Consider the following 14,260-nt stretch of genomic DNA (forward strand, 5'->3'; position numbering starts at 1 on the left):
ACTAAAGAAATCGCTTTCAGACACATTTATGCTTATTACAGAGGGAAAGTGCATTCCACTGAGCTCTAGCGCCGGGCCATTTCCTGGAAATAAGAGTTTCGGTCATGGCGACAGCGTGTGTATGTCAGCCTCAGTTCAGAGGTTTCAGTTTCGAAAACTGTAAGAGGTAAGAGTAGAATAATATAAAGTACAGACACTTGGTATATTTTACTTCTCATCTCGTCTCGTCTTCTTCCGCTTTATCCGGGACCGGGTCGCGGAGGCAGCAGTCTAAGCATGGAAGCCCAAACTTCCCTCTCCCCAGACACCTCGGTCAGCTCCTCGGGAAGAACACCGAGGCGTTCCCAGGCCAGCCGAGAGACATAGTCCCTCCAGCGTGTCCTGGGTCTTCCCTGGGGCCTCCTCCCGGGGGGACATGCCTGGAACACCTCCCCAGGGAGGCGTCCAGGAGGCATCCAAAAAAGATGCCCGAGCCACCTCACCTGGTTCTTCTCGATGTGGAGGAGCAGCGGCTCTACTCTGAGCTCCTCCCGAGTGACTGTGCTTCTCACCCTATCTCTAAGGGAGCGCCCAGCCACCCTGCGAAGGAAACTCATTTCAGCCGCTTGTATCCGCGATCTTGTTCTTTCGGTCATTACCCAAAGCTCATGACCATAGGTGAGAGTCAGAACATAGATCGACTGGTAAATTGAGAGCTTCGCCTTTTGGCTCAGCTCCTTCTTCACCACGACGGACCGGTAAAGCGACCGCATCACTGCGGAGGCTGCACCGATCCACCTGTCGATCTCACGCTCCATCCTTCCCTCACTCATGAACAAGATCCCGAGATACTTAAACTCTTCCACTTGAGGCAGGACTTCTTCACCAACCTGGAGAGGGCAAGCCACCCTTTTCCGGTTGAGAACCATGGCCTCGGACTTGGAGGTGCTGATTCTCATCCCAGCCGCTTCACACTCGACTGCAAACCACCCAAGTGCATGCTGGAGGTCCTGGCTTGAAGAAGCCAACAGGACAACATCATCCGCAAAAAGCAGAGATGAAATCCTGTGGTTCCCAAACAAGATTCCTTCCGGCCCCTGGCTGCGCCTAGAAATTCTGTCCATAAAAATTATGAACAGAACCGGTGACAAAGGGCAGCCCTGCCGGAGTCCAACATGCACTAGGAACAGGTCTGACTTACTGCCGGCAATGCGAACCAGACTCCTGCTCCGTTCGTACAGGGACCGGACAGCCCTTAGCAAAGAGCCCCGAACCCCATACTCCCGAAGCACCCCCCACAGAATACCATGGGGGACACGGTCGAATGCCTTCTCCAGATCCACAAAGCACATGTGGACTGGTTGGGCAAACTCCCATGAACCCTCGAGCACCCTATGAAGGGTATAGAGCTGGTCCAGTGTTCCGCGACCAGGACGAAAACCGCATTGTTCCTCCTGGATCCGAGGTTCGACTATTGGTCGAATTCTCCTCTCCAGTACCCTAGAGTAAACTTTCCCTGGGAGGCTGAGAAGTGTGATTCCCCTATAATTGGAGCACACTCTCCGGTCCCCTTTCTTAAAAAGAGGGACCACCACCCCAGTCTGCCACTCCAGAGGCACTGTCCCTGACCACCACGCGATTTTGCAGAGGCGTGTCAACCAAGACAGCCCCACAACATCCAGAGACTTGAGATACTCAGGGCAGATCTCATCCACCCCTGGTGCCTTGCCACCGAGGAGCTTGCAAACCACCTCAGTGACTTCGGCTTGGGTAATGGACGAGTCCACCTCTGAGTCATCAGCCTCAGTCTCCTCAATGGAAGACATGACGGTGGGATTGAGGAGATCCTCAAAGTATTCCTTCCACCGCCCGACAATGTCCCCAGTCGAGGTCAACAGCTCCCCACCCGCACTGTAAACAGTGTTGGCAGAGTACTGCTTCCCCCTCCTGAGGCGCCGGATGGTTTGCCAGAATTTCTTCGAGGCCGACCGATAGTCCTTCTCCATGGCCTCCCCGAACTCCTCCCAGTTCCGAGTTTTTGCCTCCGCAACTGCCCGAGCTGCAGCACGCCTGGCCTGCCGATACCCGTCAGCTGCCTCAGGGGTCCCAGAGGTCAACATGGCCCGATAGGACTCCTTCTTCAGCTTGACAGCATCCCTTACTTCCGGTGTCCACCACCGGGTTCGGGGATTGCCGCCACGACAGGCACCAGAGACCTTGCGGCCACAGCTCTGAACAGCTGCGTCCACAATGGAGGTAGAGAACATGGTCCACTCAGACTCAATGTCCCCCGCCTCCCTCGGAAGCTGGGAAAAGCTCTCCCGGAGGTGGGAGTTAAAGACCTCCCCAGCAGAGTGCTCGGCCAGACGTTCCCAACAGACCCTCACCATACGTTTGGGCCTGCCAGGTCTGTCCAGCTTCCTCCTCCACCAGCAGATCCAACTCACCACCAGGTGGTGATCAGTTGACAGCTTAGTCCCTCTCTTCACCCGAGTGTCCAAGACATAGGGCCGGAGATCAGATGAAACCACAACAAAGTCTATCATCGACCTCCGACCTAAGGTGTCCTGGTGCCACGTGCACTTATGGACACCCCTATGCTCAAACATGGTGTTCGTTATGGACAAACCGTGACTAGCACAGAAGTCCAATAACAAAACACCACTCAGGTTCAGATTGGGGAGGCCGTTCCTCCCAACCACGCCCCTCCAGGTGTCACTGTCATCGCCCACATGAGCATTGAAGTCCCCCCAGTAACACAATGGAGTCCCCAGTCTGAGCACCCTTCAGTACCTCTCCCAGGGACTCCAAGAAGGCCGGATACTCTATACTGCTATTTGGCCCATAGGCACAAACAACAGCAAGAGCCCTCTCCCCAATCCGAAGGCGCAGAGAGGCGACCCTCTCGTTCACTGGGGTAAACTCCAACACATGGCGGCTGAGCTGGGGAGCTATAAGCAAGCCCACACCAGCCCGCCGCCGCTCACCATGGGCGACTCCAGAGAAGTGGAGAGTCCAACCCCTCTCGAGGAGCTGGGTTCCAGAGCCCAAGCTGTGCGTGGAGGTGAGCCCGACTGTCTCTAGCCAGTACCTCTCAACCTCCCGCACAAGCTCAGGCTCTTTCCCCCCCAGCGAAGTGACATTCCATGTCCCAACAGCTAGCCGCTGTGTCCGGGGATCAGGTCGTCGAGGCCCCTGCCTTCGACTGCCACCCAATCCACACTGCACCAGTCCCCTACTGCTACCTCTGTGGGTGGTGAACCCACAGGAGGTCAGGCCCACGTCACCTCTTCGGGCTGAGCCCGGCCGGGCCCCATGGGCAAAGGCCCGGCCACCAAGCGCTTGCATACGAGCCCCAACCCCAGGCCTGGCTCCAGGGTGGGGCCCCAGCTGCGCCATACCGGGCAATGTCACGGTCCTTGATGGTTTCTCCATAAGGGTTTTGGTGAACTGCTCTTGGTCTGGCCTGTCACCTAGGACCTGTCTGCCTTGGGAAACCCTGACAGGGGCATAATGCCCCCGACAACATAGCTCCTAGGATCATTCAGGCACACAAACCCCTCCACCACAATAAGGTGGCAGTTCTAGGAGGGGTATTTTACTTCTGTGATTTTTAAATTGTTAATTTTTGGATTACTCTTCATTTTTGTGGCTACTGCCTCATAGAGTAAATCTATATGCTACATTTACTGTATGGACATGGCATCAGAAAACAATTTTATTTATAAGCAGGAGCCACATGTACCCATAGGGCACCTATTTTTTCCACGATATCTTCCTTCATAGTCCTCATAAGTGCGACCGGGCAAGGTTGTTTTTGCCTGGCAACACTTGTTAAAACTAATATGTCTTCTATAGCAGATGTGTAAAACTGTCCCAAAGCACTTTGTGGTAAATTCCTTCCATGAAGAAGATTTGTGAGCAAGTGTTAAATCTAAATGTCTGAAATGTTTCTTCTTTGGTTTTTGTAGATTATATGACTGTAGATTCTGGTTTGGAGTTCAGAGCCTTGCTCAGACAGAAAAACATCCCCTGCAGAGAGATCAGAATCATCCCCTCCAATAACCATGGTAACAAATTACTTTCATTAACTCTGAAATGACACACAATGGTCAGCATATGCATAATGATTTTTTTCGATAATAAGTGACTGTGCATAAAGTACACGAAAGATGGTACTACTGAAAAGCATGTTTATTCTAATGCTATTATAATGAGCTATGTGTTTGCAGCACTGCGACTGGAGCTCAGCTTCCCTGTGGATTTTGATGAGAGTAATCAGCATCCTCTGCTCTTCATACTGTACGTTCATGCATTATTTTCCATTTCGCCATTCTTACACACATACACAAATACATACACACACCCATTGTGTGTACAAGAGAAAGAGCTTGAACGCTACCAAAACCAGCATTAGGCTTAAAAGTCATTTCCTGTTTACAACAGAGAAAGTAGAAACTGAAACCAGTACAGTTATAAAGAAAGTTTGTAATTGGCTTCCTGGTACACTGATTAGTTGTAAAAATAAAAAGATTGTAGTATTATAGTTAAAAAGCAAAAACACTCATTAAGAAAATGTTTCAGTAGCATTTCAATTTCAGTAAGCACCCATTAGATGAAACGTACAGTAAAGATTGAAATTAAACAGAATACATTAGTGAAATTGTGTAATCCATTGCATAATGAACTATTATCTGAAGCATTATGTAATCACTAATCAGTACCATATTAGAAAGAACATTTTTAAAGCTTTTCCATCCCATTGCACAGATGATCTCGTTTATTAGGAAGATAAAACTTATCCCAAATGTTTTAAAAATTCATTTTAAAATAGATTTGAATTGTAAATAAATCACTTTAGACCTTGAACATAGTTCCTTTTTCGTTTTATCTCATTGATAGTTGTTTTTGGATTCAAAACCAATTATCTTGAATAGAGACACTCTCAGCCTTAAATGGAAGAGTGTGTGTAGGAACATTCAGATGTGTTGCCATTCAGTTAGAGCACTGGTATTACAGAAGCTTGACACACACTCTGATAGCTCTTTATTGATCCTGGCACATCACTGATTACCTATCACCTGCTATTGATTTCATGACACTTTTTTTCAGTCTGCTTTCATTCTGTGGACAGTGTGGTATACACGTGCATGCGCGCGCACACACACACACACACACACACACACACACATGCACACACTCATACCAACAAGCATTTTCTCCTTTGTCTTTGTTTTTAGTGACAGTGCCCCTGGTGGTCAGCAGGTGAGTGAGCAATTTCATCTGGAATGGGACTCTGTACTGGTGAGCTCAGACAATGTGATTGTGGCTCGTCTGGACGGCAGAGGCAGCGGCTTCCAGGGACAAAAGATACTACAGGAAGTGCACAAGCGTCTGGGAGTGGTGGAGCTCCAGGATCATCTCACTGCTCTAGAGTAAGAGTGTCTTTTCAATACCATATGTCTCACTTGTCACATATACAAGCTACACTTCATGAGTTCTTACTTTGAAGTATGCAGTATACTGTACAGTACCAGTCAAAAGTTTGGACACCCCGACTCATTCATAGGTTTTTCTGTAGAGCAGCGGCTACAAATATCGACACCTTAACAATCTTTTGGCCATTGCAAAAGTAGAAAAGACTTTCAATATGTAAATTGTGCATGAATAATTACTCAAACTTCCACTGGAAAAAAAAAGAGTTGATTCCTGATTACTTAGCATATCAGATAATGTGACACCGTTCCACAAGTATTAAGACCTTCGTCCGCAGTTATCGACACACAGATGGTTATTTATAAAAAATAAAAATAATCGGTATGTGGTATTAAGTTAACAAAATATAGTTTTTATTTAAAATTTGTTTTACATAGACTTATATTTAGTACAAAATATATTTTATATAAATATATCGATGTCAGTGTTTACGTAAACGAGGAAGTAATTCTAATATTTGTAAACAAATGAACTGATAATGTTTAACCTGTCAGAAAATCTTTTTGCTCCACTTTCTACCCTCTTTCTAAGTATTTTCATAGATCACATTTTGTTAATCGTTCGTTGTTGTTTGTATTAATTTCTAGTTTTGTAGTTTACCAATAAATGTCAGGCAATTGACATTGTAACCACATGAAAATCCAGGTCAAAGGTCGCATGTCATTCCCCGAACTAAAATATAAAATGTCTACTGATATTGTAGTATGTGGTAGATATTTACAACAAACTGCAAAAAAAAAAAAAAAAATTCTGAATGGAATAGAAAAATCTGAATATTTTAAGCATGTAATTTTTCTATGCTAGGAATTTAATTCTGGTCTAATTCTATTTATTGCAATCGGATTCCAAATACTCTATAAACATTCCATTCTGTTATGAATCAGAAAAAATATTATAAATCACAGCACTTTTATTTTTCTGAGTGCTTCATCTACTTCAACAATGTTACACAAAGATCGATCCATAACAGTTGTAAATGTCACTTAATTTCACAGGGTGTCGATAATGGTGGACACCGGTGAAAATGATCACTATTATCGACACCTCACGTGACTTCTCAAATGTGCATTTAAATACAGAATGGCGACTGTCAAATGAAAGAGTAAGAAATAAAGTAGGTTTCAACAAGGAGATCATGAAATATCGGTGAATTTGATAAGTAAAAACATGTCCATGATCTTTCCACCATGCTTACCTGCAATGATAACGTCCGGGTTTTCCTCAAATTGCTGATCGTGCTAAAAAATTCCATCTCGAGTAACAAGCTGTGTCAGCAGACGACAAGATCAAAGGGCGAGGCAGGTCTTCCGGTTGATTAATTAACCAATAATAACTGTTGTAACGGAAACTCACCCTTGTAAAATTGTTTTTTATTGGTAAATCTGAAAAGGTGTTGATAATTATGGACTGTCGATAATTGTAGCCACCGCTCTAGTTTGATTATTTTTCTATTTTGTAGAACAATACTGAAGACATCAAAACTATGAAATAACATCTGGAACATATATGGAATTATGTGGTAAACAAAAAAGTGCTAAAATTTGAAAATATTAATATTATGTTTCATATTTTAGATTCTTCAAAGTAGCTGGTGTTTACCTTGATGACGCTTTACACACTGGCATTAGCTTAACCAGATTCATGAGGTAGTCACTTGGAATGCTTTTCAGTTAACAGCTGTGCCTCGTCAAAAGTTAATTCGTGCAATTTCTTGCCTTCTTAATGCATTTGAGATCAAACAGTAAATAATAAAAATACAGTAAATAGCCCTATTCCACAACTCTAGTAATCCATGTTATGTCAAGAACTGCTCAATTAAGTAAAGAGAAATGACATCCATGTAAGACATGAAGTATCTTTTAATTAACAAATATAAAGAAAAACCACTGAATTAAAAGGTGTCCAAACATTTTTTGGTACTGTATCGTGCCTTGCAAAAGTATTCATCCCCCTTGGTGTTTGTCCTCTTTTGTGACATTACAAGCTGGAATTAAAATGGATTTTGGGGGGGTTAGTACCATTTAATTTACACAACATGCCTACCACTTTAAAGGTGCACTTTTTTTTTGCATTGTGACACAAACAATAATTAAGATGAAAAAAACAGAAATCTGGAGTGTGCATAAGTATTCAACACCCCCCCCCCCCCCCCCAAAAAAGGAAAAAAAATTAAATACTTTATAGAGCCACCTTTTGCTATAATTACAGCTGCAAGTCTCTTGGGGTATGTCTCTACTAAGTTAGCACATCTAGCCACTGGGATTTTTGCCCATTCCTCAAGGCAAAACTGCTCCAACTCCTTCAAGTTAGATGGGTTGCATTGGTGTACAGCAATCTTCAAGTTATGCCACAGATTCTCAATTGGATTGAGATCTGGGCTTTGATGAGGCCATTCCAAGACATTCCAATGATTCCCTTTAAACCACTCCAGTGTAGCTTTAACAGTATGTTTAGGGTCATTGTCCTGCTGGAACGTTAACCTTCGTCCCAGTCTCAAACCTCTGGTCGACTCAAACAAGTTTTCCTCCAGAATTTCCCTGTATTTAGTGCCATCCATCTTTCCTTCAGTCCTGACCAGCTTTCCTGTCCCTGCAGATGAAAAACATCTCCATAGCATGATCCCGCCACCACCATGCTTCATTGTAAGAATGGTGTTCTCAGGGTGTTGGGTTTGTGCTGCACCTGGCATTTCCCATGATGGCCAAAACGTTCAATTTTTGTCTCATTTGACCAGATAATCTTCTTCCATGTGTTTGGGGAGTCTGCCACATGCTGTTGGGCAAACTCCAAACATGATTTTTTTAAGCAATGACTTTTTTACTGTCCACTCTTCCATAAAGCCCCGCTCTGTGGAGTGTATGGCTTAAAGTGGTCCTATGGACAAATACTCCCATCTCTGCTGTGGATCTTTGCAGCTCCCTCAGCATTACCTTTGGTGTCTTTGTTGCATCTCTGATTAATGCCCTCCTTGCCCAATCTGTGAGTTTTTGTGGGTGGCCTTCTCTTGTCAGGTTTGTAGTGGTGCCATATTCTTTCCATTTTGCTATAATGGATTTAATGGTGCTCCCTGGGATATTCAAAGTTTGGGATATTTTTTATGACCCAACCCTGATCTATTCTTCTACACAACTTTGTCTCTGACCTGTTTGGAGTGCTCCTTGGTTTTCATGTTGCTTGCTTAGTAGTGTTGCAGAGTCAGGGTCCTTCCAGAACAGGTTGATTTATACAGACATCATGTGACAGATCATGTGACACTTTGATTGTGGATCTTAATCAACTAATTATGTGACTTATGAAGTGAATTGTTTGGACCAGCTCTTATTTAGAAGTTTAATACGAAATGGGGTGAATACTTATGCACACTCCAGATTTCTGTTTTTTCATCTTAATTATTGTTTGTGTCACAATAAAAAAAAATGTATGCCTTTAAAGTGGTAGGCATGTTGTGTAAATCAAATGGTGATTCCCCCCCCCCCCCCCCCAAAAAAAAAAAAAAAAAAAATTCATTGTAATTCCAGCTTGTAATGCAACAAAACAGGGCAAACACCAAGGGGGATGAATACTTTTGCAAGGCACTGTATGTCTGCAACCTCTGAAAAACGGATTTGTACATTCATATTAAAACCATACTGCTTCTTTTATTACTGATGAAATTCTTATTCAATTCAAATCCGTTTTATTTGTATAGCACTTTTAACAAAAGGCATTGTCACAAAGCAGCTTTACAGAAATTCGGAGGCTTAGATTTAGGTGCCTAATAAGCAAGCCAGAGGCTACAGTGGTGAGAACAAACTCCCTGAGACGATATGAGGAAGAAACCCTGAGAGGAACACAGTCAATAATCTATGAGAGGCTGTGCGTTACAGTGATTTATCATGGGTTTTCTTGAGCACGAGGTGAGGCGGCAGCAAAAAATGAAGTTTAGTGTTCAATAAATAATTAAATTTATTATTGATAATTTTCACAATAAACAATTCTCTCAGTGTAGTCTGTGAACAGTAAGCTTTGGTTGCTAAGCAACATATTGGACAAAGATTCTGGCATTCCATGGACAGAACAATGGTTTTAGTGTAATGGTTTAATTGGTTTAAAACCTGGCACATTAATACAGAATCTAATTACTGTGATGAGGTCACAGGAGTTTAAATGGTATTTATAATGATATGGTTTGATAATGAGTATTAGATATGGCTCCTATTATATTTGGCTGGAATGAACACCTTTGATGATATGATTAAGGATGTCTAATGTAACACATGCAGTATGGATTAATTCAGCTTTGGTAATCTTGTATGTATTTCCAGGTATCTGCTGAAGCGAAGGTACATCGATGGGAGCAGGATTGGTGTTTTTGGCAAGGTGAAGAGAACACAGTTATTATATTATTCTGCTTCAGAAATAAAATATCATGTGGTGTTTCTTCCACTACAGAAACAGCTCCTTTCTTAATTCACAAATGTTTAAATATTTACTACAAAACTGGTACTGATGAAGTTATTAGATGTCAAGGGGATGATAAAAAAATCCCAACATTATGTGAATGTTTGAAATACTTTTATATTGATCTGTTAAAGTTTTCAACCTCAGTGTTTTTCACGAGTTATCTAGCAGAATACATAAGTAGTAGAAACTCTTATGTTTGTGTGTGTGTGTGTGTGTGTGTGTGTGTGTGTAGGCATATGGCGGCTTCATAAGCTCTCTTCTCCTCCTATCTCACGTCTCTCCATTCCGCTGTGGTGTTGCCATGGCACCCGTCTCTGACTGGAGACTCTATGGTACCACAGAAGACATTACAGTACAATAACACTAACAGTATCACACCTCACAAAACACTGTATATTGTGATGATATAGACATATTACCTTCTTTTAGAGACTTGAAATGCCATTTCAAATGTTTGAATTGGAATGAGTTATTTGACCTTTACGAAACCGATCCTCATTTGTTTATCTGTGAAGCTTCAGCATTTACAGAGCGATATTTCGGATTCCCAACTAAGGATGAGCACAAGTATCAGGTAAGGCAAGTTACACAGGCTCTCTTCTTCTCCTTAATAATAATAATAATAATAATAATAATAATAATAACCCCAAATCAGACAAAGTTGGGACGGTATGGAAAAGGCAAATTAAAAAAAGAAAGCAGTGATTTCTAAACTTATTTTGGCTTGTATTTCATTGCAGACAGGATGAACACAAGATATTTCATGTTTTGTCTGGCCAACTTCACTTCATTTGCATCCATTCCTAAGTTTAAGGCCTGTACTGTAACACATTCCAAAAAAAGTTGGGACGGGGGGAATTTAGGGCGAGAATGAGGTAAAACAATTAAATAATTATGCGATTTGAAACAGGTAATTGTAATCATGATTTGATACAAAATCAGTATCCAGGAAAGGCCTAGTCTTTGAGGAGCAAAGATGGGCCGAGGATCTCCAGTTTGTCAACAAATGCATGAGAAAATTGTTGAAATGTTGCAAAACAATGTTCTTCAACGAAATATACAAAGGGATTTGGATATTTCACCCTCTACGGTGCATAATATCATTAAATCAATCAAGGAATCTGGAGGAATTTTAGTATGTAAAGGCCAAGGGCGCAAGCCTAAGCTGAACACCTGTGATCTCCGATCCCTCAGACGGCACTGCATTAAGAACCATCATTCATCTACAGCTGATATAGCCACATGGGCTCAGGATTACTTTGGCAAACTTTTGTCAATGCAGAGTTACATCCACAAATGACAGTTAAATTTTTCACATGCAAAAAGGAAGTTTTATGTTAACTGTGTCCTGAAGCACTGTCGACTTCTCTGGGCTTGGAGGCATCTGGGATGGACCATCACACAGTGGAAACATGTACTGTACCGTCAGATGAATCAGTATTTCAGGCATTTTTTGTAAGAAATGGATGCTGCGTGCTCCGGACCAAAGATGAAAAAGACCATCCAGACTGTTACCGGCAACAAGTCCAAAAGCCAGGGTCTGTCATGGTATGGGGTTGTGTCAGTGCCCTTGGCAAAGGTAACTTACACTTCTGTGATGGCAGCATTAATGCAGAAAAGTACACTGAGATTTTGGAGCAACATATGCTGCCTTCAAGATGACATCTTTTCCAGGGAGATTTCAACAAGACAATGCAAAACCACATTCTGCACACATTACAAAGGCATGGCTGTGGAAGAAGAGGGTGCCTGTCCCCTCTGTCCCCAATACAGAATGTGTGGAGAATTTTGAAACAAAAAATATGACACTGACAACCCCATACTGTTGCACACCTTAAGACCTGTTTGTAGGAAGAATGGGACAAAATAACACCTGATACAGTGCATCACTTTGTCTTCATTCTATAAACATCTTTTAAAGGTAGACTGCCTTTCAGATTTTTCAAGTGTAGGCCATAAAAAGAATTTTCCCCGAGACCCAGCTATTTTTGTTTAGTAGACCAAAAGCTACTTAATTTGAATCACAGACTCCAAATTTTATTAGGTTTTTAAAAAAGAGAACAATTAATGAATTTCGGGCCACGTGGTCCTAAATTCTCTGCTATTTTTTCCTGCTTCACCATGACCCAATTCAAGATACTACATCATGCATCACGTGGTGGGCTTTCCCCATTTCCGCAAGGCATTGTGGGATACAAATTTGAAACAGGAGAGAAAAATGGAGGACGTGAGCGTGCGAATGAAGCATGAAAGGCCGACTACAGTAACGGAAAGCAAGGAGAAAAGACATTATGTTGTGAACGAGAGGAAACGCAGGACCAAACTAATAAACATTGGTGGTCAGCGAGCACCTTGGTGTGATCAGCTGTTCGTTTAGCGACAGAACGATGTAACTGTCAGTGCATGGTCAAAGGTAAACCTGTAGATGCAGTAATGCAACACTGGATGCCAGCTGCCATAAAACCCAAAAGAATAAGAAGAAAGAGAGGAAGAAGGTAAACCTGTGCATGCACACACAGACTTCCTCTGTCTGCTTGACTGCACGAAGCGAGTGATTTCATGCACATTATTTGCTTGGGAAATAATCCCCTCAAATTAAATAACTTCCCAGCCACAGAATGGCCTGTTTTTTTTTTTTTTTTAATAGATATTGCAGAAATAAACCTATCACAATGACCACATTTCAGAGGGAACAAAATTTCACCATCTCATCTCATTATCTCTAGCCGCTTTGTCCTGTTCTACAGGGTTGCAGGCAAGCTGGAGCCTATCCCAGCTGACTATGGGCGAAAGGCAGGGTACACCCTGGACAAGTCGCCAGGTCATCACAGGGCTGACAGACACAGACAACCATTCACACTCACATTCACACCTACGGTCAATTTAGAGTCACCAGTTAACCTAACCTGCATGTCTTTGGACTGTGGGGGAAACCGGAGCACCCAGAGGAAACCCACGCAGACACGGGGAGAACATGCAAACTCCATACCGGTACAGAAAGGCCCTCGCCGGCCACGGGGCTCAAACCCGGACCTTCTTGCTGTGAGGCGACAGTGCTAACCACTACACCACCATGCCGCCCCTAAATTTCACCAATTTTATGAAATCAAAAAGCCATCTAGCTTTAAGTCTTGCAAGCAGGAATGGCAACATTATAAAGTGGTTAATGCTTTACTGTCCCAACGTTTTTTTGAGTTTCAAATACCTTTGAGTGAAGAATTTTGGCTATATTTTGTATGTTTGTTTACTGATTGATTGCCAAACAACTACCCTGAGATTTATGCGAGTTTCAGTCCTTGAGCTTTCTGTTTTTCCCCATTAAAAAAAGTGATGCAAGAATCAAAATTGAAATGTTTATTTTGAAAAAAAAAACCCAATAAAATTCATGAGGTAAAACATCAAATAATGTGCTGTTTTATTGTTCTGAGTGCAATACAAGTCAAAGATTATTCAAATCATTTTCAGTTTCAGTCAGTTTTAATTTCAACATACTGTTATTATTATTATTATTATTATTATTATTAATTCATTAATTCATCTTCAGTAACCACTTTATCCTGAGCAGGGCCATGATGATGATGAGGATGATGATGATGGTGATGATGATATAGAAGATGATGATATAGAACATAGCACTGAAAGCAAACATATTTAAAAAGTCATATGCAACATATAATAAAAATAGCAATGAATAAAATAAAATCTAATTAAAGGTGACAAAATGATAAAAATTCAACTACAGTAAATGCAAAATTTCGGCATAATGTTTATGTATGTTGTGTTCATTCAGTTTACATTTTGAAATAAAAAAAGCAAATTTATATTTTGCAATGTTCAAAACAGGCTTTAAACATTAAATATTACAAACATCTCTCATATTTCTCCTTTTTTTTTGTTTTTCCATTATTGGTTAAGATTCATTTTGGGGCTATGAGTAATGAACTATCTTGAATGACCCTGATGAATAATCCCAATTTCTGAGTAGTGGTAAGCAGAGAGGGTATAAAGATTTCTGTTCATCTCTGATATACTGTGAATATAGATCACTGTGTACTTTCTAAACACAGGAAGAGGATGATGGTAAAAGCGAGTGATATGGTAGCTGAAAAATTCATCAGGATTTTTCTAGTGCTGCATTTTGTGGGAATTTTTTCCCCAATTTTCCCCCTGCCAATTCCCATCCAGCAGGCAGCTTTCCTCTCTCATACAACAGCTACCAACTAGGGAGGGTGAAGCTCAACATGCACTTTCTCCAAGCTACGTGAAGCCAGTCAACTGGATTGTTTCAAACTGTTTCTTTTACTACAACACAGGGCTGCTTAAGATACTCAGAGGAAAGAGC

General features: G+C 42.1%; 1 protein-coding gene across 1 annotated transcript in view; it reads left to right on the top strand.

The window, feature by feature from the left end:
• LOC132891323 (inactive dipeptidyl peptidase 10-like) overlaps window positions 1–14,260 on the top strand; it is a 188,316-nt gene that overhangs the window by 155,091 nt on the left and 18,965 nt on the right. Inside the window, exons 18-23 of the mRNA XM_060928823.1 lie at window positions 3,951–4,049; window positions 4,212–4,281; window positions 5,220–5,414; window positions 9,780–9,834; window positions 10,151–10,250; window positions 10,434–10,492. Coding sequence (XP_060784806.1) covers window positions 3,951–4,049; window positions 4,212–4,281; window positions 5,220–5,414; window positions 9,780–9,834; window positions 10,151–10,250; window positions 10,434–10,492 — 578 coding nt within the window. The remainder of the gene's footprint in view (window positions 1–3,950; window positions 4,050–4,211; window positions 4,282–5,219; window positions 5,415–9,779; window positions 9,835–10,150; window positions 10,251–10,433; window positions 10,493–14,260) is intronic.

Source organism: Neoarius graeffei, chromosome 9, assembly GCF_027579695.1.
Source record: "Neoarius graeffei isolate fNeoGra1 chromosome 9, fNeoGra1.pri, whole genome shotgun sequence".
Taxonomy (NCBI): domain Eukaryota; kingdom Metazoa; phylum Chordata; class Actinopteri; order Siluriformes; family Ariidae; genus Neoarius; species Neoarius graeffei.